This window comes from Lygodium microphyllum, chromosome 5, assembly GCF_053477565.2.
Source record: "Lygodium microphyllum isolate KBCC chromosome 5, Lygodium_microphyllum_v1.1.10, whole genome shotgun sequence".
Classification (NCBI taxonomy): Eukaryota; Viridiplantae; Streptophyta; class Polypodiopsida; order Schizaeales; family Lygodiaceae; genus Lygodium; species Lygodium microphyllum.
The window spans coordinates 79,727,742-79,753,628 of record NC_141139.1 but is presented as its reverse complement, the minus strand read 5'-3'; the positions used below and the strand labels follow the sequence as shown (position 1 = coordinate 79,753,628).

Genomic DNA, 25,887 nt, shown 5'->3' with positions numbered 1-25,887 from the left:
TGGGGGACTCTTATAAAGTTTATCACTAGTTAGACATATAATCCTTGACAAATTTAGGAAGTGATTAGAAGTCAAAATCTTGGACATCACTTCAACATGATAGCAAGTCTATCCACCACCCCTAGAGAGCTATAAACCTTGTTGAGATAGGTTTCTCTCCATGAATCCCCTCCATATGAGTTTCTTCAAGTAAACTACTTGAGTCATCACCTTCATAAATATTTTTGATAGGTGTACTAGCTCGTGGCTCTACTAAAAATTGAATCATGCATCCAACTCAAATTCCCCTAGTAGATCTTGTTGAGATTTAGGCAATCACACCCAATTGTGTGCATCTTTGTATGGAGTAATGGGCAATGAAAATACTAGCAGTCCAAGAAGAGGTCCTGAATCCCATAAGCAATATGGTGCAGAATGCTACCTATGGAGTTTCTATAAAGCATTGTACTTGACTATCACTTTGATAATTAGTAATGCAATACCATGATGCTTTCCTCTTTCAGTTAGTGTCATTGTCATTGTCAATCCATTACACAAGGTTTGTGTTTATGAGTCCAAGCTTCCATCTTGGAACCTAATTCACTTGTGTAACAATGTCTCTATAGCCTCTATGTCAACATGAATCTAATCTTCATCTTCCATCCTCCATAGCTCTTGCCATGCTCTAGATAGTGCATTTCCACATGGTACCAGAGTGCAATCGAGCATGGCCTAGCTCATCTCACTTCTCTCTCAACTTCTCTTCACTTCTGGTCAGCTAATGACTTCACTTCAAACTCCATTTTCACTTGTATCTTCAATCAAGCCTGTGGCAGCCATAGCCAAAAACCAATACCCTGTCACATTGGAGCTCCTGGATCTCTCAAAGTAAGCCATATCAGCTCATGATTTCTTCTACGAATCTCTTCATCACTTCAGGATGCTCCTCCCCGATACATCACAGTATGACATTGGGCCTCCCTAACTCCAGCATTGCGTGGATTTCCTAATGCTATCTAAAGTGCACTTGTTGGTGGCAGTACCATTGAATCTGTGTTGCCTATGTGCTGCAATCTACCATGCACCTATAGGGCATTTGAAGCCCACCACATGAGCTTCCTCCTAAAAAAACTTGAGCCCAAATGCTTCATTGTAGTTGCTGCAATCAAGAAAAAACAAGTCGCCTCCTGCAAACCCTAAAGGGTAACCATAGCTTTTTTATCACAAGCTAATAAAACTCTTCAATTTCTCATTCCTTTGGACTCAACCAACTCTCTACCACTCTGATCCACTGAGTTACTATAGTTCCAAGAAAGATTTTCCCTCCAATCAACAAGAAAAATATTCAAGAAAAGATCAAGCATCCATAGCCACTAAGCTCAAGTTCTTCTTCACTTCATAATCCATTGTCACTCTGATCTATCTATTTCTTCATTCAAATCAACAAGGGAATGGATAAATCAAGTTGCTCAAAGTCAAGAGTAAGCTCAACAAGAATATCAGCATTAGCAAGTCTCATCAAGAATAGTACCTCTTGATACTACATAGTGTTTTTTTCACACTACCTTCACTTGTGTCTTTTGACACATGGAAGATCAACTTGGTTACCAATTATTCATAGAGTTGAAGCTAATTCCTGGTCACACTAATGCCAAACATGAAGATATTTAAGTGGATGCTTCTCATGAAGAGTAACATGACTCATGTTGCTCATCTATACTACATGGAAGAATTGTTTGTTCCACTTGCAGGGATAGATAGACTTACTTGTTCTAAAGTGCAATCAATTATCTTATTTGAAGATTTTGCAAACATTCCAACTACCTTGGTGATTATGCAAAAACTAAAGATTGTGACCTCTTTGCTTGAGGGGGACATGGACATGAAGACCAATGCAAGCAAAGACCATAAAGAAGAAGATCGAGAAAGAGAAGACTAAGAGGACCATGAAGAAGAGGACTAAATGATCAATACAAGGAAAGAAATGGAGAATGAAGACCAAAATATCTATGCTAAAAGAAAATCCAAAAATGAAGAAAACCACAAGGGCATGTTGATTCTTGACCCTAATTTTAACTAGACTTTTTTATTGAATGTACTTGCCATTGATGCTCCTGTCATAAGCTTTGTAAACTCCTCATGTAACCTAGCATTACAGCCTCTATACACTTTGTGAGGCCCCTATTACAGCCTCTGGATGCCCACCATGTCTTTGGTACCCACACTTAGCTTTTTCTATGATAGCCTCTAGTGTTTACCATGTTTGTGGTGTGCCCACACTTTGCAGGTGGTTGCTCACTAAAGCCTCTACACACTTTGTGCCTTCTTGGTTGTGATTGAGGAGGAGTGTTTAGATTTAGGCAATCACACCCGGTTGTTTGCCTCTTTGTATGGAGCAATGGGCAAGGAAAATATTAGCAGTCTAGGAAGAGGCCCTGAATCCCATAACCACATTGGTGCAGAGTGCTACCTATGGAGCTTCTATAAAGCATTGTACTTGACTATCATTTGATAATGAGTAATGCAATATCATGATGCTTTCCTCTTTCAGTTTGTGTCATTGTCATTGTCAGTCCATTACACAAGGTTGTGTTTATAAGTCCAAGCTTTCATCTTGGAATCTAATTCACTTGTGTGACAGTTGTCACTATAGTCTCTATGTCAACATGAATCTAATCTTCATCTTCCATCCTCCATAGCTCCTGCCATGCTCTAGATCCATGCATTTCCATAGATCTTCTCTTTGTGAGTGACTGTCCTCATTTAATACCCTATTCCAATCTCCCAGGTAAAGTGTCTCCCCCATCCGCATGACTTTAACCAATCTAATCCATCAATCTCCCCTTGCATTGCTTTGATTAGGCACATTAACACGGCTACATGTAATTTGAGGCCATTAGGGTTAATAGTGATTCTAATAAACTCACATATACCATTAATAATTGATAACATTGGTTTAAGAAAAAACTTGCAAAATAAAAATTTATCCCCATCACTACCCCTTATTGGGACATCAGTAAAACACTCATAATCTTGTAGCATCAAATCATGTTGGGGGCCACTTTCCACATCTTGAAGACGCAAAAATTTTGGCTTGTAAATCATGCACAAATTATCCTTCCTCCCAATGGAGCACAAGCCCCTAGCATTCCAAGAACATAGATTGAGCTTACACATGAAAATAGAGTTAAGAGCTAGTTAATTATCAATCTTCTTTTTAGCCTTAGCCTTTCCTTTCTAGTCCTTCTTTGTGAGAAAGAGAAGAATATTTTCTGTGTGTCTTACTCACCTCCCAACCAAATATACCCTCTTCCCACCTTCTAATCGGGGGGCTCTAGGGCTTGTTTTCATGGTGCACCTGACCGGTGTTCCCAAATAGACAAGTCCTGCCCAATTTAGCAGGAAATATGAGGGTATCCCCTGAGCATTGGACCATGGCACTTCTTGCCCTTGTCCGGGACACATTAATTAATGGCCATCTTGGGCTACTTGCCCGGTCGAAGGTTATTATGTATGGCATTCTCTCCCCCTTTCAAAAAATCATTGTCCTCAATGATTAGTGATGGGAAGTGTCATCAAATCAGAGTTTTTGATTCCCGTGTAGATCAGTAATTGGTAGACCCTTCCAGGCAATTAGATACTTGTGGAGAGTACGATTACGCAATTGTTTCTCTCTCCGATCTAGTATCTTGTCTGGTCCATGGTCAACAACTAAATCTTGTTCCTGCAAAGGTAGCATACCATCAATTAGATTATCATCACATGAGATATACTTTCTTAATTTGCTAACATGAAACACTGGATGAACACGGCATCCAGAAGGAAGTTCCAATCGGTAAGCTACATCACTCAGCTTCTGAATAATTTTCCACGATCCACAATATCTTGGAGATAACTTTGGACATTTGCTAGTCAATAAACTAAACGACTTGGCTAGTACTTGGAGAAAAAAAATTTCTCCTGATTCAAAGATCCTACTTGACCTTTTCTCATCTACAAAATGCTTAGCCCTATTAGCAGCTTGCTATAACTTGGCTTGAGCAATTTTAATATTAGCATGTATGTCAATAAGAAATTCTGTCGTAGCTGGGCATTTCTCATCTAACCTTACTGTACTAGGAAAACTTGGATTCATTCCATAATTTATTTCAAAAGGAGACAAACTTGTTGCCTTATGAGGTCTGTTGTTATACGCAAATTCTAACAAATACAAATGCATATCCCAATCTGTTTGTTTATCAAATACATATGCTCTCAGCATGTCTTCTAGTATCTGGTTGACTCTTTCTGTTTGACCATCTGTTTCTAGGTGATCACCACTTGACACGTTTAAAGACACTTTTAAACGACCAAAGACATGATGCCGAAAATGACTAGTAAACATGACATCCCTATCAGACACAATGGACGTAGGTAGACCATGCAACCTAAACACATGATCAATAAACAAATCTGTGACTTGTGGAGCTTCCACACTTTCGTGAGTGGCTATAAAATGAGTCATTTTACTAAAGCGATCCACTATCACTAGGATAGTGTCTTTTTGTCTCTGGGTTCTATGTAAGTCGACAATGAAATCCATGGAAATACTTTTCCAATTAGATTCTGGAATTTGTAATGGCATTAGCAGTGGCATTAGTAGACCTGGTGGCTTCACCCTTCTTGAAGCAATGAGCTTTCTAAAATTATAAAGCTCGTTTGATACATTATATGAGATAATGCATCAACAATAACATTATCCTTACCCTTCTTGTATAGAATTTCCATATGAAATTCTTGCATCATTTCAACCCATCGAACTTGGCGCCCTCGAAGATCTGGTTGACTACAAAAATACTTAAGGGTATGGTGATCTGTATAAACTTTAAAATTTGCACCATATAAATAGTGCCACCAGACTTTAAGGCAATGAACAATATCATAAAGCTCTTCTTCATGAACTGGCCAATTCTGTTGGCTTGGGGAAAGCTTCTTGCTTTCAAAAGCTGCAGGCTGCCTTCTTGGCTAAGGACTGCACCTATCGCGATGCTACTTGCATCTATTTCTAAAACAAATGGTTTCTTAGGATCAACTATCTTGAGAATAAGGGCAGTAGAAACTGCTTGTTTCATAGCCTCAAAACTTTCTTGTTGCACTGATGTCCACACATAGGGCACCATATCTTGCAATAAATCTATCATAGGAGCAGCTATATACGAGTATGCATGTATAAATCTCCTATAGAATCCTGACAATCCCAAAAAGGAATGAAGAGTTGTTTCATTTTGGGGTGTCGGTCAGTTAAGTATCACAACAACCTTCTTGGGGTCCACCTTGATCCCATTGGCAGATACGATATGACCCAAATATTCTATCTCTACTAAACATAGAATCATCTTGTCTGGGTTAGCATAAAGTTTTGCTTCTCGCAAAGTTTCAAAGACTGTCAACAAATGTGACTCATGTTCATGGATACTCTTACTATACACAAGCACATCGTCAATAAAATCTACAACGAACTTGTCTATGTATGGTCTTAGTGTTGAGATATCGAGCTCCACTCGTGATATGCCAGGGTGACTATTATGCATTTATGTCATCGACTTGTTAGCTGTAGATGCGGTTGGTACATGCCCGTGAATAATAGCTAGATGACAGCTATCCTTATCTACTCTAGTTCATGGCTCAGTTAGTATGCCACCTTAGTTAGTTGAGTTTGGTTTGAGACCCATATATAGGGTTCTTCTATTTTTCTGTACTAGAGTTCTTTTTTGCTTACACAACTAGCAAGAGAAAAATTGTTTTCAGCCTCCACCTTTGTGTGAATTCCCCCATTGTGTAAGTAAGAAAGCTACAAGTGATACTCCTTCCTTCTCTCCCACAATCTTGACATGGTATCAAAGCCTGGTTCGTGGTAAGGAGCTCAAGAAAGTAAACCAAGTTCGCAGCATTCTGGTAAGAGGACCAGTGTTGCTTTCTTTTTTCGAGTTTTGGAACCAAGTCTCTGCAGGTAGCACAGCCGAAAAGTGCAAGAGTGCATTGTCTCAGATTGAGAGACCCTTCGTGGTGTAGCAAGAGGGCAGTATATGCTGCGGGACAGGGCTTTAGCTGCATTGTCTCAGATTGAGAGACCCTTCGTGGTGTAGCAAGAGGGCAGTATATGCTGCGGGACAGGGCTTTAGCCCCTTAGTTGCCCTATTTTTTTGATTCGAGGCCATTTCGGTGCCTATTTTGGAGGCGGAAGTTTTTCGCACGCACTAAAAAAAAGGCTCTGTTTTTTGCTGTGTGACCACTTTTCTACAGGTCGGTGAAAAGTCACTGTAGAAATTGCATCATATGCCTATGCGTAGAGACATTGGGAGTTACAGAATCATCATTGTTTCCTGTTGATGCAAAATCGTCACTAGGAAGTGACTGTGTGGTCAAATACCACTTTCATCAGTTTTGCAGATTTGCCCTTGTGAGACTGAAGCTGTGTTTTTTGCAGTGACAGAATTTTTTGCAGTGTTCTGTAATGGTGTCTGATTCTCTATCACAGATTGTCACTGAAAAGCTTGACAAGAACAATTTCCAAGCATGGAAGTTCAGAATGATGAATTTCCTTATGGGAAAATGATATTGGGAATTTATTGCAGGAAATGAAGAAGAATCAGTTCTTCCTGATGTTCCCAATCAACAGCAAATGCATGCATTTAAAGGATGGCATGAGAGAGCCAGAAAAGTTATGTACTGGCTGTCTATCAATATTTCAGACTCTATGATTGTGCATATTCAGGATGCAAGTACGCCAAAGGAGGCATGGGATACTTTGTCAAAAATGTATAGCACAAATACGGAAGCCAGGAAAATGCAGCTCAAGCAAGAGTTGCATAATGTGCAAAGAGAAAGTATGAGCATCAATGACTCCCACATGAAGGTGAAGAAGATTGCAAATGCACTTGCTTCCATTGGGTCGCCAGTGGAAGATGATGATTTAGTTTCTATGACCTTGAATGGTCTAGGAAATGATTATGCACAGTTCCGAACATCCATTTCTGTCCGTGAAAGATTTCCTAATTTTGAGGAGTTGATTGCTCTTCTAATTTCTGAGGAGCAGAGAAATGGTGGTGCATCTTCTTCAGGAGAAACTTCAAAAGAAGCTATCTTCTATGCAAATGCTGGAAGAGGTAGAGGCAGAGATAGAGAAAGCCGATTTGGAGACCGTGGTAGAAATCAGAATATGCAGCAAACTCAAGAAAACCAGTCCTATGGAGGAGGACGTGGTAACTCTAGAGGCAGGGGGAGCCAAAGAGGTCGTGGTGGATGGCAAAGAGGCCAAAATGCAAACAGCAACGTTGAATGCTACTACTATGGTAAAATGGATCATATGGCTAAAGACTGCTATAAAAAGCAGAATGACATCATGAATGAAAAATTGCAACAAGGAAATTATGCATCTTCTAGTAGACAGGGTGATGACAAAAATGAGCATTTGTTTATGGTGCAGCACATGACCAATTTTGTGACAAGTGCAGAAGAAAGCAACGATGTGGTACGTTGACTCAGGTGCATCAAACCACATGACAGGTTATGCAAAATGGATGCAAGATGCAAGGAAAACGGAAAAACCAGGATTTGTGGAGACTGGTGATGATACTGCACATTCTATTGTGCAAATTGGAAAATTTCCTTTGTCTATGCAGGATGGGAAAAAGAAATACTTGTCGGATGTATTTCATGTCCCGAATATCACCAAGAACCTAGTTTCTGTTGGTCAAATGGTTGAGTAGGGCTTGCAGGTCAGATTTAATTCTCATGGATGCTTTGTTGATGATATGAAAAATAAAGGTCGCTTGATTGCAAAAGGAAAGAAGAATGGCAGAATGTTTACGTTGGATGCAGACATGCCTGAATTGAGTGCAGCAATGTTTGCACATGGGACCGGTGTAGTTGCAGATATTGATATCTGGCATAAACACATTGGTCATGTTAATGTACAGCGACTTAAATCAATGCAAGCCCAAAATATTGTTGCAAATTTGCCTAAATTCAAGGTTGCAGAAATGCATAAGGTATGTGAAGCCTATCAATTTGGAAAACAGGCAAGGAAACCATTTCCTAGACATGTTCAAGAGAGTAAGAAGCCATTGGAATTAATCCACTATGATGTGTGGACTACTAAAGCTGCATCTATTAGAGGCTGTCATTATTTTATCACTTTTATTGATGACTATAGCAGAAAAGTTTGGGTGTATTTTATAAAAAAGAAAAGTGAAGTGTTTGGGCATTTCAAAACTCTTAAAGCTATGGTTGAAAAAGAAACAGGCCTGCAAATAAAATGCCTAAGGTCAGATGGAGGGGGAGAGTACCTCTCAAATGAGTTTGCAAGGTTCCTGCAGGAGCATGGCATAAAGCAGCAATATTCATGCAGTCATACTCCACAACAAAATGGAATTGCAGAAAGGAAAAACAGGCATATTGGAGAGGTATCTCGTGCCATGCTCAATGAAAAAGACTTGCCAGATTTTTACTGGGCTGAAGCAGTTGCTACAGCAGTCTACATAATGAATAGAACTCCCACAGCAGCAATACATGGGATGACTCCAAAGGAGAGGTATACTGGTAGGAAACCAAATATTTCTCATTTGGAAATTTTTGGTTGCATTGCCTATGTCCATGTGCCAGATGAGTTGAGATCCAAGTTGGATCCAAAAGCTGAGAAGTGCATCTTTATTGGTTACTCTCTGTAGAGCAGAAAGGGTATAGATGCTATAACCCTTCTACTCGTAAGTTTACAGTGAGCAAAGGTGTTGTTTTTTATGAGATGAGTAGCTGGTATAAACCAGTAAATGTGATTGATAATGTAGATGCACAAAATGGTAATGCTGCACAGAATTGAGATTAGTGGACCTAGAGTCCATGTGTAGATATTAGTGGACCTGGAGTGTTCTCTAGCAGTGGTTCACATTCTTCGCCATGGACAGGAAGATTGACATCAGGAGAATCTTCTCAAAGAAATGCAAATAGTGGTATGCAAGTTTCATGAAAAGGAAAAGAGAAGGTAGATCAGCCCATGTTTGATGTGAATGCAGGTCACTCTTATGTGGATGGTGAATCCAGTGGCTCAGAACAGAGCATTGATGATGAGTTGGGTATTCCTTCTATCGTTACACCTGGAGTAAGGAAGACCATGGATGATTTGAGAGCACCTAGGAGTGAACCTACTTTGCGCAGGTCTACTAGAGCTAGATATCATGTGGATAGGCTGAAATATGATGGATTTACAGCCATTCACTATGCCTATATGGTCAAAGTGATACAGGAACCAGAACCCACTTCTTTTGAGCAAGCCATGGGAAAATAAAAATGGGAGAAAGCCATGGATGAAGAAATGGATACCTTGGAAGCAAATGCTACATGGGAATTGGTACCTTTGTCTAAAGATAAGAATGCAATTGGTTGTAAGTGGGTTTATAAGGTGAAGCACAATGCAGATGGTTCTGTGAATAGATACAAGGCAAGTTTAGTAGTCAAGGGGTATGCACAAACATATGGCATTGATAATGAAGAAACATTCAGTCCGGTTGCAAGGATGGCAACCGTAAGAGCAGTCATTGCTATAGCTACATCAAAGGGATGGTCTTTACATCAGATGGATGTAAAGAATGCTTTCTTGCATGGTGATTTGCAAGAAGAGGTCTATATGGAGCAGCCACCAGGTTATGTGCATGCTGTTCATCCTGAGTTTGTTTTCTGGTTGAAGAAAGACTTGTATGGCTTGAAGCAAGCACCTAAAGCATGGTCTGACAAGATAGGACAGCATCTTGTCACTATTGGCTTTCAGATTTCCAAGGCCAATTTCTCACTTTATGTGAGAAAAACAGAGAAAGGTATTATGCCACTTGTCATTTATGTTGATGATTTGATTATGACAGGTGACAGTGATGAAGATATCCTTCATATGAAAATGCTATTGAAGCAGAAGTTTGAGATGAAGGATTTGGGAGAGCTGCGTTATTTCTTGGGCATTGAGGTGATTAGATCACCAAGTGGGATACGGCTCTTGCAGAGGTAGTATGGATTGGACATGTTGTCCAAATATGGGATGATAGGCGCCTATTTCAGTTCCTTTGGAGCAGAATGTGAAGCTAAGCACAGATGTAGGTGAGCTTCTGAAAGACCCTACTATGTACAGACGCATAGTAGGAAGTTTGATTTATATGACTATTACCAGGCCAGATTTGAACTATACTGTTGGATTGGTAAGTCAGTTTATGCAGGCTCCAAGGAAACTGCATTTGGATGTGGCTAAACGCATACTCAGGTATGTGAAGTCCACATTGCAGTATGGACTACTTTATGAGACTAGGGTTCAGATATAGTTGCATGGATACACTGATGCTGATTGGGCTGGTAGTATTTCTAATAGACGATCTACCAGTGGATATGTGTTCTCTTTATGGAGTGCTGCAGTCACTTGGAGTAGCAAGAAACAGCCTACAGTTGCCTTGTCGAGCACAGAGGCTGAGTACAAGGGTGCAGCAATGGCTGCATGTGAGGTAGCTTGGTTGCATAAGCTACTTTATGATATGCATCAGCCTACAGATGGGCCAGTTGTCATTTATTGTGACAACATGAGCAGTATAAACTTGGCAAATAACCCAGTCTATCATGCTAGAACAAAGCACATTGAGGTGCATTATCACTATGTGCGAGAGAGGGTTTTACTAGGTCTTATTGATCTAGTTTATGTCGGCATAGAGGATCAGGTAGCTGACATATTCATGAAGGCATTGGGCACAAAGAAGCTGCACAAGTTCAGAGACCTGCTTGGTGTGCAGGAATTGGAATTGAGCTCGAGGGGGAGTGTTGAGATATTGAGCTCCACTCGTGATATGCCAGGGTGACCGTTGTGCATTTATGTCATCGACTTGTTAGCTGTAGATGCGGTTGGTACACCGCCCATGAATAATAGCTACATGACAGCTATCCTTATCTACTCTAGTTCGTGGCTCAGTTAGTATGCCACCTTAGTTAGTTGAGTTTGGTTTGAGACCCATATATAGGGTTCTTCTATTTTTCTGTACTAGAATTCTTTTTGGCTTACACAGCTAGCAAGAGGAAAACTGTTTTCAGCCTCCACCTTTGTGTGTATTCTCCCATTGTGTAAGTAAGAAAGCTACAAGTGAGACTCCTTCCTTCTCTCCCACAATATTGACACTTAGTAAATCATTCATTAACATCATAAAAGTAGCAAGAGCATTTGTTAAACCGAAAGGCATAATCAAATACTCATATTGACCAAATCTTGTTCTAAAAGTAGTTTTAGAAATATCTTCATCTCTTACTCTAATCTGGTGATAACCACTTTTTAAATCAATCTTACTAAAGATAGAAGCACCACCTAGAGCATCCAAGAGATCATCAATACGAGGCATAGGATATCTATGTTTGACAATTATTTTATTTAAAGCCCTGTAGTCTACACACATTCAAAAAGAACCATCTTTCTTTTTTAAAGGTAAAACAGGGGCTGCAAAGGGTGAAAAGCTAGGTCTAATCAATCCTTTGCTTAAGTACTCATCCACCACCTTACAAACTTCATTTTCCTCCTGTAGACTCATCCTGAATGGGGGTCTAGCAACTGGATTAGCTCTTGGGATGAGTTCAATCCTATGCTCCACGTTCCTACGAGGAGGTAAACCAAGAGGTAGATCATATTTAAATACATCAAGAAATTGGGATCTTATTTTACTTGATAAGGTCGAAGGGATACTTGTGGAACTTCCACCTTTATCCGTGTCATCCTTTGACAGACATTTAGAAATGTTTAAAATATAACAAAAGTAAAGAGACTTACAATCAATTTGAGCGCCTTGGTCATCGAGAGAATCTTCGCTTCTTGGAGATCTGGTTCTCCGTGAATCAACAATCGTCGGCCCTTGTGCTCAAATTGATAAATATGAGAAGAGAATTCAATGCTAGGCCTCTTCTTTGCGTGCCACTGCTTGCTCAACAGTAGGTCAAATCTTGCAAGCTGTGTAATTTCAAAATCCAATCTATCCTCATAGGACTGGATCTATACAGGGAGATCAACAACTCGTTGATCCCATGTCTTTGTACCCATCCTGTCAGCTAGCTCTATTGAATAACTATATTCTGAAGGGGTAATCTTGATCTTTAGCTTTTTGACGAGATTAGAGCTAATAACATTATGTGAAGAGCCCGTATCAAATAAAATATGCACAGGGCATTCTGCCACTATGCCTTTCATTACAATGAGCTCAATGTTAGCAAATTGGTACCCATTTTGTGCCTCAAGCGATAACACAGGATCTGGTACAATTGGTACTTTCTTTGTTACTGTGACGGCTAGGATCCGTTCATGATAACCAGAGTCATGTGGAGGTGACTCATCTAGGTCATCTCTTGCCTTATCCACATCCTGCATTGGATTAAGCACCATTTGAGCACTAACTCTTGCATTCTTGGGACAAGCCTTAAATTTATGCTGCCCCAAGCATCCGTTAACAGAGTCCTTCTCTCATTGCTTTCTCCCTTTGCTGTGGAGTGAGCATGGATTTATTGTAGGCTCTCTCAGCCATAGCAGATACCTTCCTCTTGGTACCTATCACAGTCTGGATCATATGCACTTCTCTAATGTCCTTTGCACAAGGAGCACTAGGTGCAACTGCAGGAGTAAGGACAGGGCGTGCACCTCTAGTCCAAGGAAATCTCTGGGCCTTCCCATCTTCAAGGACTAATGCAAGCTCCACTGCCTCATTCAAGGTTTTACATCTCTCCTTTCCTGACAAGTGGTCTTAAGGTTTCTTTTAAGCCCATGAAAAATTTATGCACTTGCAAAAAGTCAGGAATATGTTCATGGACCTTTAATAGAATCTCTCTATACTTGTCCGAATATTCATGGACAAAGTAGCTCTTTTGAGCTATGAAGAACCACGCATATAGAGCCCTTGTCTGCTCATCTAGAGGGACAAAATTATTATAAAACAATGGCTTAAATGCAATCCAAGTAGATGGCTCTGCATGATCCTGTTCAATTTTCCGCCACCAACGGTGAGCGGCATCCATGAGATTATATGTAGCTTGCTGTATCTTTAAAGCATCCTCATGAATATGGCATAACTTAAAACACTGCTCCCATTTAGAGAGCCACTGTTCCACTACATCTGCAATCCTTTGTGCTGCCGTGCCATTGAACTTAGGCGGCTTAAGGTCTTTAAGCTTCCACTTAGCTTCTGGCAACGGAGGAACGACTACGGAGGAGTCATGTATAACTTGTGTGTCATCAGGTAAACTCTCATCTAAAGGTCTCTTGCCTTTATCCAAAGCATTTTGAGTTAAATTTTGCATTTGTTCAAGCAAAACTTGCATAGTGCCTTCCAAACTAGAAAGACGATTATGCACATCATTAGATGAAGAGGGCAATTTGTCATCATGCATAAGAGGTTCTTCCTCTACATCAATGTCATTCAAAGGCATATCTTTAGTGCCTAACATGATTGATTAATTGATGTTTTTTTTTTGTTTTTTTTGGATTGATAATTCAAACCAACAAAAGCAAGACAAGCGTAAATATAATGTACTTTCAGAAAACTGCTATGTTTCCGCACAAGTACTATCCACAAAAAGCATACATGTCAAAAGCAAGCCTCTTTGTACATTTCGAAAAAAAGTGCAAAGCTGAATAGGTCAGCAAATCCTCTTTGAAACCATGCATAAACATCCAAATACACAGAATCCACACTCTCAAGTATACATAGACACACTCAAAGTAGTGAATTTTAAGCCCCAAAAGGTAGAGATAAAGCGTATCTGGCACCACGAAAGCAATTTGAAATGTCCTCGCCAGTCAAAACCAAAAGTGAAATATACTGAAATTCGATACTCATCAATGCAAGAATACCACAAAAACTGACAGCACTTGAATCAAAGTCCGTTGGAGCCCAAAAATCCCAATTTTTGTCCACCTCAAGAGGTCACTTTGGCGCGAAATTTTGAAAGTGCTCCCAAGCTCAATTGGCAATGATAATACTTCAGAAGCTTGTTTTCAAATCATTCTCAAAGCTCATGAAATCGGTTTGCAATTTGGATGTTGTACCAAGAAGTTATAGATCTCAGAAAATGTTCTCAAAAAGAGGAGAAAAACACCCTTTTTTTTTACAAGGGGATGGAGGGCTCATAAGCTTGGTAAAAATGGGATTCTATCCCACATGCAGAGTGCCACAAGGAATTTACTAAGGATAAAAGGTGGAAGGGAGATAGTCATTCTCTCAAGTAAAAGAGAGAAAGCTCTCTTGTGTGATGGAGTGTGCCTTGGCCTTGGTGGTGCTATTGGAGTGATTTTGGGCTGCTGCTGGGCCCTTGTGGTGGGTGCCGCCAAAAAGAGGTGTTGCACTATCTTCTATGGTGTGTTGCAGAAATGCCTTCACTCTACCCACTCCTGTGCGCTCTCATGACTGCCGCACGATCTCACCTATGTGGTTGTAACAAAATCCCCCAAATCTTTTTTTGGAAACCCGCTCGCTCTGATACCAAATGTGAGAAAGAGAAGAGAATTTTATGTGTGTCTTACTCACCTCCCAACCAAATATACCCTCTTCCCACCTTCTAATCGGGTCTCTAGGGCTTGTTTTCATGGTGCACCTGACCAGTGTTCCCAAATAGACAAGTCTTGCCCAATTTAGCAAGAAATCTGAGGGTATCCCCCGAGCTTCAGACCTTGGCACTTCTTGCCCTTGTCCAGGACACACTAATTAATGGCCGTCTTGGGCTACTTTCCCAGCCTAAGGTTATTATGTTTGACATTCTTAATGCATTCTTTAGGTGCCATATGTTGCTTGTTGGCCCAACCCAAATCCCTCCTTGCATTACCATCCTTTAGTTGCAAATGTTGCTTCACAACACATCTTGATCCCTCATTGAGATTTGTTTGTGATTATGCAAGAGAGTGCCCAAATAAAGCTAAAGAGAAAAAAATCAAAGGGATCCTAAGTGTGCACCTTCAAGGGCTCAACATACTAATCCAAGAGGATAGATGCATGCCTATTTCCCTCAAATTGATTGTGAGAGGAGATGCATACAAAACCTTACCAAGGGATCTTGCAATTTTTTTTATGTTGATGTCAAAGATTAAAAGAAGACCTATGAAAGATAGGGACCACCTTTGGAAACTCCTCCTGTATCTCTAATCTTCCCATTGAGAACACGAATAAGTCACCATAAGTAGCAAAATTGTAATAGTAGCTAGCACATAGATACTCCATTGGCAAGGTGCAAGAGAATGGCATACTCCTCTTGGCCTCATCAAGCTTTTGCATATTTTGGTTGGGAGTGCTTTAAAGACTACTTGAGTATCAATCCACTTACACATTTTTCACTTGGGGAGCATGTAAATTTCCATGTTGATGCTATTCCCATTAGCTCTCATAGCTTTTTGTACCCTTGTTGAAAAACTATCCCATCCCCCACCTACAAGCACACGCAACAAATGGCATGCTCTTCCTACCCAAATCTAACTCCTTGTCTTCCACACTTTCCCACTCACTCCAAAAGATTTTAGTGCACTCTTTACATTAACAATATCAAATCACTCCACTCTTTTCCAAGTTCAAATTCATTATTCCACCATGCCCAAGCGCAATGACATGGGCATGTAGTAAATAAAGTAAAGGTGTCGTTGCGCCAAACTCTTGTAAACTTAACCTGGATAGGAGGGAGGCATAGGTGAGGGAAAGGAGACTTGAGGAGAGAGAATGCAAAACCGATCAATTAATGACCACCATGTCATTTTAACTCTAGCTACTTCATGGAACAACTCTATTTTTGGAGGTACTCCATCAATTCCAAAAGTTAGGGCACAAAAGTTAAGTGTGGTTGAGTCAACCATCCAAGCATTTTTAAACTTAACTAAAACTTGTGGAAGTAGAATTTGCCTAGACATGTTCTAGTAAGTGGCTTACCATGTGTTGACATTGAAGATTAAAAATTCATGGAAAATTAATGAAAAACAGTCACTCATACAACATCATTGCCATGGAAAATTAATGAAAAATAGCCACTCATACAACATCATTGCCATGGATTTGTCTTCCTACAATGCATTGTTATACAAATAGTAACAAGAACACGACAACAATTAGGAGGAATAAAGGTGTTGTGACTATGTATAATCTTCTTTTTACATTGCAAATACTTATACATTTAATCAAGGATTTGCTACTTGTGAAGGAAGGACTATGTATAAGCTTCTGTTTACATTGCAAATACTTATACATTTAATCAAGGATTTTCCACTTCTGAAGGAAGAACTAGAGGATTATCTTGTTGATTGGGATGAATACTTGGTAAATGTGTTGCTTCTAAGTAAAGGCTCTCTAAAGGTATTACATCTATATATTTCTTGACACGTCGAACTATAAGGTATAAAATGGCAAGAATGTATATTAACATTGCACCAAATCCAATTATCCCAATGAAAACAACCAAACCACGTGCTAAGCCATTGTTAGATGCAAGCCAACCATAAAGGGAACTACCTAAGTAATATACGTTCACTCCACAAATTGCAAACCCAAGTAACCAAGCACATATTGTCACCTGCATGTATCAAGTAAAATCCCGTATGTTGTGAAAGTCGACAAGGATTAGAAAGATGGAAAGTATGAAAATTTTGATGTTATGTATGTTATCAATTGGGAAGAATTACCAAATAATTGAAACTTTTGTACTAGAGAAAGGAAATCCTTATATTACACTACCATTTTACTAGAGAAAGAAAATCTTTATATTACACTACCATTTTAACATTTTAGTAGGGAAAGGAAATCTTTGTATTACGCTACCATTTTAAAGGGCACAAGTGCCTTAGCCCCTTAAAATTGATAACGCACAATTTTGGTAACTATGTGTTATCAATTGGGTATTACCAAACAATTGAAATTGTTGTACTAGAGAAAGGATATATTTATATTATACTACCATTTTAAAGGGCACAAGTGCCTTGTGGGGCTAACATAGATTAATGTTTTGGTAAGAAAAAGGCCCTTACCACAATGTGATTTTTGTGAACTCCCATCTTAGCTTTGCTGCTTGTAAACTTGAGGAGTGGGATAAAAGCAAAGGGCAATTCAAATGATAATACCATCTATGCACAAAAATAAACCTCATAGTGAATAAAAATTGTGATGCAATATTAGAAAATTTGAGATCATGTTGAAATTCTTACCGATGATATGATTATCAAGCTCCCAGCACCATGTGGACCTCCAATTAAGGCAGCTATCAAACTTGGTACAATTGCTACTGATCGAGTTAATAGATTTCTTGCCCATGGAGTCAATCTTATATTTATGAAGCCCTAATACCACAAGAAAACAAAAACATCTAAATCAAAATCTCTCTCAGACCCTCCCACCCTCCCTCCCTCTCTTTCTCTCAATGGCTATAAATGATGAAGATTGGGAAAGTTATATTTAGCTTACCCTAAAATTTGCTATCCTATATATGTAATCAAGCATTTTAATCATCATATTTACAATAATGAATTGATACTTTGATCAAAAAATAATATAATTTGTTTCTTTAAACAAAATCTAAACAAATGAAATAGGGCAATATCATAATCACATTATCTTGGTTAAGTTTTTATTATAGATTCTTCAATTCTTTCTTTTAACATATTTTTTAGATAAAATGAGAAAACAAGAGGGTATGCCACTGTGTTTTTTTCCTCAAAAATTTTCCCCCAAGTTTTTTTGTCTAGACTAAATTGTGGTTTACTTGACACAGTTTATAACATTCAAGAATAGTCTTCTTGAAATACATACAACTTGACCTAGTTTGGAAATCCTTGGGCATAGTAAAATACTTGAAATATAGAGAATACATGAATCATCACATATGTATAAATTTGTTGAAGGTACATTGGCTTGTGGATAGATTTGTGCCAAAATTTCATTGATTTTATAGTCCAACATACCATATTCAATTGTTTCCCTTTATGTAATGTGCACAACACATGTCTCATTTATTGTCTAAGAAATTATTAAATATATATAATCCTATAAGTTTTGTGTTCTTTACTTTAGTAGGGGGGGGAGGGGGGGGGGGGGGGGGGTAATTTTTGTCTTTTAAATATGTTAAGGAGACCATAGGTACATTCTAATGTCGAGTTTATGCAAGTGAAGTAAGCTAGCAATTAGCATTAGGGTGTTGCAATCTAAACCTACATCTCTCACAAGTAATTAGTCATTTCGTAATCTTTGTTTATGATACCAACATTCCAACACTTAACAAATTCCTAGAGGAGAGTCTCCATAGCAAGAGATTGCATTGTCATAATAGTACTAGATCAATGTCTTGGCATCCATTCTATAGGAAAAAGTGACATTTTTCTAAGTCATCATCTTAGGTTCCTAGATATGTGGTGACAAGGTTCGAAAATCTACTTTTGATGCATAGTGTCTCCCCATTTTCACTTTTAAATTGGGATTTTATGTTAGTTGACTAATCACCATTATAGTATAGAAGAACAAGCTTAAACCATAATGAAACAATATTTTTGAGTATGAGTAGGGATATGAATTTCAAACATTAACATACTATTATAGAAATAATATAGAATTGTCCAACATTGAAATATCTTATGAATGCATCCTCTAACAGGATTATCTTGAAATTTGCAAAGCCTTAATTTTATTGCATCATTGTTATTTTGTGTGTGTACTTGACCTAGAGATGTAATTCCATAATAAAGATTCTTAACCTTTTGAAAATCATTGAAATATTTTGTCATGAATAAAAAGACACAAGTGAGGATGTTCTAGATCATTAGCAAGTCCTTCACTTGCTTCCCAAGCTATTTCTTCCATCTTTGCCATAGCATCATTAGTTCAATTTCTCAAGGAATGATTCCTTTAAAAGTGAGGGGGCCCTTGTTTCCAAGGGTTTTGATTTTTGGGGATCTTAGTAAACACTTATTGAGGGGTCACATGCAACCAAAGAGCTAGAGGCAAGGGACTCTTGTTGTATTCTTCACTACTATCATAGGAGGAAGGGTTAAAGTTCTAGAGATCGTTCTCATAAGAAGGGGAGACAATTCTTCCACACCCTTTATATGGATCTCACCTTCACAAGATACATAGCCATCCAACCACTCCTTAACTTCTTTCAACATAGGGGAAAGGCTCCCATGTGGTTTCAATTGATTATTGTAGGTTACAATGATCACACAAATGTTTAGGGCCCAAGTGATTCCATAAAATTTCTCCACACCAACATCAATCATCCTCCTTTCATATGAGACATGCTTATGTTGATGCATTTCATCTATAGAAGACATCATATGAGTGCCTAAGTGGTAATGAGTTGAAAACAAGTCATTGGTAGTTTCATACCATTACATGAGTCTTACTAAAAATATTTTTGCACAAACAAGGCTATCGATGGGTGGATTTTAAAGTAAAATTCAAATTAAATCATACCTTAGAGAGAGAAAAGTTGGTCTTAATGAGCTCAATTCTACACACAATAGTTGTTGGTTGTTTGAAAAACTTTACACCTACAACTCATATGATCATGTAGTTTTGGATAAAGATGAAATAGTTTATGTATATGAACTACTAGAAGATTTTATGATTCCAAGTATATAAAGATAGTCTACCACCTATCAAAGATCTTGTATCTAAAGCAAGTACCTAGTGTTTGGTATCAAATCCTTTGACATTGGCATGAGGATTTCAAAGGTGTCCACTAAACTAAGCTTAATTACTTGGGTACCAATAATGCACTATGTTTTATAAGTTTGTATGTTGCCCAACATCAAAATGAATATTGTTTTTCCATTGATAGTGATTGGCCTAGGCTAGCCAAAAGCAATCTATAGTTTGTGGTATGTTCTTTTATAAAACCACAATATCAAGGACTACATCAAAAGCTCTTTACTAAAGACAATCCTTGGCAAAGTTTAGGTATGTTTTAGTTGGTAGTCCATTATGATCTACCATTGTGCATTCCATTTGCACAAAATAAACCTTTCATTTAAGGACCAAGCATGTCAAAATCCAATATCACGAATTTTAATTTCAAATTTCTTCTTCAAATGATATCACTTATAACTTCACAAAGGCTCTTAACAAAAGAAACCTTCTAAGCTACTCTTTGTTGTTGGGATTGGACCACCACTTCTTTTATCCCTCACTTGTTTTGGATTTTGTGCCATTAATATTGTTAAGAGGGATGAATGTCCAACTTAGTTTGACTCATCAAATCTCGACTTAAGAACAAGAGTGAAGATATTTCCTTGTTTTTAAATTTACAAATAAGACTCAAATCAATAAAACTAGAGCACATTATATTAAAAGAAAAAGTAAATATTTTGTACATGTAGTTTGTGACTATGGAAGTGTCACTATATATTTCTCATGTGCCTATAAAAGAAGGCATTATTCCAAAGTATGTAAAGGGTGTAAAGTCTTAGAAAATCGAACTTTACCTTGCTTCTTCATACAAGAAAGAATTGACAATAGAATAACCTAAGTTTAAGAACATAATATTTTATTTTTCTCAAGACAATAGCACATTAGAGGACGATTGATGCTCAATGGAGACCTTGAAACTTAAAAAATAATTTAAAAACTCCAAATGGGACATCCTTCAACAAAGTTGAATGTGTTATTATGGAAGCTAGTTGTGTATAAGGTTCCCACTAAATACTACTTGGCAAGCATAAAAATGTTTCTCCCATGAGTGTTCTATATCTAGCTAAGGATAAGAATATCAAACATGTACTCTAGGATTGTTAGGAGGTAAAAACTCTTTGGGAGAAGACATATGAACTCATGAGGAACTTAGGTTTCTAGAATCCACTTACATTGAAACAAGATCTCTTTGGGGGTTAGCGGTATATCTGAATAGGACTCTAGGCTCCGATGGAATGTGGTCAGAGCTATGGTGCTAAGGAGAATTTGGAATGTCAAAAAAGGTTATCACAGAAGAGGATATGGCAAAGTTGTGTTAAGGATTGTAAAGATGTGTTCCATGAGCTAAAAGGTGCTACTTACTTTGTTGGGTAAAATAAGGATATCTTTCAAGATTAGTGGCAATATCCTATCCTTTTAGATGATATAAATAGTGTTTTTCTTCTACAATATATTTCACAAGATTTCCATTTAAAAATATAATGATGACTTAGTGATCTTATAGGAATTCTCTAACCATAAGCAAAAGTGAATGGCATAGATAACATGGAGCAATGCATTATAGCTTTAAAATGGCCAAAGTAAACTCAATCCCACAACATATACACCACACATTTGGAGTGGAATAAGTATTTAAGAAGTAAATAACACTATCACATTTGAGTAGAGTTCAAAAAGAGAAAAAAATCACCTTATTATTACAAAGAGTCTCCTAAGCAATATTAAGTGTCTACAAAGGCACATAAGAAGTTTAATTAGTAAGTAAATTTAATATTTAGTTTGATAAATTAATATAGACTTATATTACAAGTCTACATGAACACATACACAAGTGGTGGCTATATATTTATGTGGGGGTATGGATAGCATATAGATCAATGTCTTAAATGATAATAGTTTGTTCAATATTTACATATATGTATGTAATGTGTACATACATATGTATACAAATGCATACATACAAGTTGGGAGACTTAGAAGTTACCAATGCACAACACCACCACCTGTGACAATCCTCCCTTGTGTGTGGAATAGCAGATTTCATGAGTTTATATTAGTATCATTTCAAAAAAGGATAGAATGTGGAGGGTATGAGGTGGCTACAATCCACTAAATACAATGATTAGATACCCGTACATGTATGTGTATATGTACACGTGTAAATGTGTAAATATGATGGTGATGATGATGATGATGTGTGTGAATGTGTACATGTGCATGTCTATATTTGTGTCTCTATGAAATATACAAACTATGTATGTATGCATGCATGCATGCATGCTACGAAATAGTTTGTAAAGTAACAAAAAAGTTGTGAAAGTATATCTATATGAATATTGAAAATAAATAGATATAAATGAAGCACTCTATCAATTATGCTTTATAAAAGGAGAGGAAAATGAGTGCAAAATCACATATGCATGCACACATATATGCAAAGAATTATTGTATTAAAAAGATCATAAAGATGAAAAACAGAAAAGACCATCATTGCTATATAATAAGTGCTTTAAGCATTTCTTTTTCAATAATGCAAATGCAAAAAGAGTTAAGTGTAACCATAATCTCTGACTAGCTTTTAATACACATGTAGAATGCTATAGTTAAGCCACTAAGAAAAACCATATTTCTGAAAATGTAGAAACAAAGGAGAGTACTAATCATGAAAAGTTAAGAAATTGACATTTTTAATTCATAGACTACTGAAGGAAGATAATCACTTTGGTAAAAAGTGACTATTTCATAGTACCTATTTGTGCGATGAGCAACCTATTGTAATTGTGTGTGTGTGTGTGTGTGTGTGTGTGTGTGTGTGTGTGTGTGTGTGTGTGTGTGTGTGTGTGTGTGTGTGTGTGTGTGTGTGTGTGTGTGTGTGTGTGTGTGTGTGTGTGTGTGTGTGTGTGTGTGTGTGTGTGTGTGTGTGTGTGTGTGTGTGTGTGTGTGTGTGTGTGTGTGTGTGTGTGTGTGTGTGTGTGTGTGTGTGTGTGTGTGTGTGTGTGTGTGTGTGTGTGTGTGCACGCAAGTATGCGCACATATGTGTACATATACATATATGTATGTCTATATATGTATGTATATAATACACGTGTGTGTGTGTGTGTGTGTGTGTGCGTGCATGCGTGCGTGTGCGTGCGTGCGTGCGTGCGTGCGTGCGTGCGTGTGTGTGTGTGTGTGTGTGTGTGTGTGTGTGTAATACTTTTCCAAATATTATGATATGGAAAAAACTCCTCCAACCCATTGGAAATATTCAATGTGCTTATCCAATTGAAAGAATTATCAACAAAATATCATAGTTTTCCAAACCGTTTTAGTCCCATGTGTATATGGTTCATATAGTTGGAGAATATCATAAATATGGCAAAATGTATCATTGTAGTAACAAGCTTTAATAAAATTTCCCAAATGCTTAAATATGTTTTACACAATATAGACAATGGTCACTATTATAGAAAAAATATTGTACAATCAATAACATCCATTTGATCATCATGTCTCTCACAAGAAGATCATGGGCTACATATTTGCTCTTTGAAAACAGTGATAAGCAAAGAAGATTCTAAAACTAAGGGTAAGTAACTCCACTAAGGGTAAGAAAAGGTTGTGTTAAAACAACATAAATCAATGCACAAACATTTGCAATGAAACTCAAGCTTTACCATTTGATCTTTACACACATGCCACTAGCCACAAAAACTTACCTTTAAGAAGTGACTTACCTATACACCTATACTATAAATTATAGAGATTATGGCTTAAGGTAATGGCCAAAGCATCAAATTGTCCCAATCCTATGTGGAACTCATTTACTAATCCCAAACTTGTAAACTTTAAAATTTTCTTATCTTTAAATTTTTACTTTTTAATACAAAAGCGTGCCAACATTTGGTCTTTTGGTTCATTTAAAGGGAACGGCTACTAAATACAAATACCACTTTGAATGTGTTAAAACTAGAAACCATACAAACCTTATTATGAGACTCTAAGATTAAAAGGGTTAAATCTCTCTCTCTCTCTCTCTCTCTCTCTCTCTCTCTCTCTCTCTCTCTCTCTCTCTCTCTCTCTCTCTCTCTCTCTCTCTCTCTCTCTCTCTCTCTCTCTCTCTCTCTCTCTCTCTCTCTCTCTCTCTCTCTCTCTCTCTCTCTCTCTCTCTCTCTCTCTCTCTCTCTCTCTCTCCCTCTCTCTCTCTAAGTTCTTGTCCTAACAATGAGATGTACCCAACGACTTTCTCAGCAATCTTGGCATCATTGCCGAAACCAAATCAAGAGTCCATCCCATGAAAAGAATACTTACATTAGCAAGTTCGCAAATTGGAAGTAGAGAATGTGGCTTTGAAAGGCTGGCTAGCCATAGTGTTTATAGAAGCCAAGGAAATAATGACCAAATTGTAAGAGGAAGTATAGAAAGAAATTGGAATAATAATAAAGGAGGCAAATAAGTAAGATATAATAGACACTATCTTCTTAATAGAAGTTGCATTGCAAAAGAAGATTTCATTTGCCAATGGAACCAAAACCTTGATTTGCATCTAACTAAAATCTTTATTTGTGTCTCTTTTTCCTACAGAACTTTGAGGCATCTGGCAATAAGTTAATACAACTCTCTCTCTCTCTCTCTCTCTCTCTCTCTCTCTCTCTCTCTCTCTCTCTCTCTCTCTCTCTCTCTCTCTCTCTCTCTCTCTCTCTCTCTCTCTCTCTCTCTCTCTCTCTCTCTCTCTCTCTCTCTCTCTCTCTCTCTCTCTCTCATATCTAACCTCTTTTGCAATCCACATAACCTTATGTGATGTAGTTCATGTGCAAGCAATGCGGTGAACTCAAACCCAAGCTTCCTTGAAGACATCTAGTACACATACCCATGCCCCCATCCTATGGACATGGTCAACTATAGAACTTCATTCTATGTCCCCTTGAATTGGATGACAATAAAATTATACCATCTAGAAGTGAGGACTAATAATGTTTCCCTTTGGGACTCTTACTACTAGTGGTTGATGCTGATAATATGCAAGGATGCCATGTAGCAGTCTACAATATGAGTGGCAAACCAGTACTTCCCTTAATCAACACCACTAGGTATCAGTCTCCAATTAACAAGGACTATCATCAATTGGACTTGAACTAGAAAAAAAAAACATTGGTATACAAATCAGAATCAAGTGAGGTTCTCCCCAATTGCAACAAACTAGACTTAAGTAATATATGGAGGCATTGCAAAATATCCTTCAAGAGGAAAATTCTAAATGTGATGTACTTCTAATCAACACATTTGACTCAAAAGTCATGTTTGAATTTGGAACTACATATGCCTATGGTGCAATTCTAGTACCACACTCTACTTAGTAGCTTCCAAGCACTTGAATATCACTAACACCAACACCAACATCATCAAGTTGAGTTGCAAGATAACATCCTAGCCACAATACATGACAAGACGATGGCCATCATGTCATGGTTGTAGCCCATGCAATTGCAAAGTCATAGGCCCAATCACACCATCTTGGAATGCACATAGACTATGTCATCTTCTTCCATGATGCATGTGTCCAATACATGTTAAAGTGCAGTGGTTTTTGTTAGGGATTTTCGTGAATAGCTATTGTGTTTATGATTTTACTTGCAACTTACTCTTAGCTAAATCTTCCATTGTGTAGAGAGAGACAAAGACAGAGATTTTGTTTGTGTGCATGCATGCATGTGTGTGTGAGTGTATCATACTATTCATAATGAATTCAATTTTTTTATAATGACCATGATAACCAATAAAACAGAATTTGATGCTTTGATCACTTGGAGTAGAGGAAAGGCCTTCTTGAAAGTGCCTCTCGTATATGAGGAGAGACTCTTGTGTGTGTGCGTGTGCGTGTGTGTGTGCATGTGTGTGTGTGTGGGGGGGGGGGGGGGGGGGGGGGGGCGCACTCGTGCGAGGGTGTGTTTTACTTTGACAATGTTGACAGATTTCACTTTCCTTCTTGTCTTGGGAAGTGTATCACATATCAAGGCATAAATGTTGATTAGTCTTGATCATCCTTTCACTCTTGCTTTAATCCCTTACGTTAGCAAAATTATTAAGCCTTCAAAAGCTATTTGCATTGTGGATATTGAGAACTAGATTTTTACATCTATTGAATGTATTTAGTGATTATGGCTATGAATATACACACTTAATATATGCCTCCAAACCTATGTATATATCCAAACATCCCCAGACAAGCATGTCCCCCAACATGTACATA

General features: G+C 38.0%; 1 protein-coding gene across 1 annotated transcript in view; it reads right to left on the bottom strand.

Annotated features, from left to right (window-relative positions):
• Window positions 1-16,096: 16,096 nt before the first annotated feature.
• LOC148036034 (metal transporter Nramp6-like) overlaps window positions 16,097-25,887 on the bottom strand; it is an 89,178-nt gene continuing 79,387 nt past the window's right edge. The window contains exons 11-13 of the mRNA XM_087678040.1: window positions 17,186-17,317; window positions 17,009-17,104; window positions 16,097-16,557 (exon numbers count right to left, since the gene is read on the bottom strand). Coding sequence (XP_087534166.1) covers window positions 16,240-16,557; window positions 17,009-17,104; window positions 17,186-17,317 — 546 coding nt within the window. The 3' untranslated portion in view covers window positions 16,097-16,239. The remainder of the gene's footprint in view (window positions 16,558-17,008; window positions 17,105-17,185; window positions 17,318-25,887) is intronic.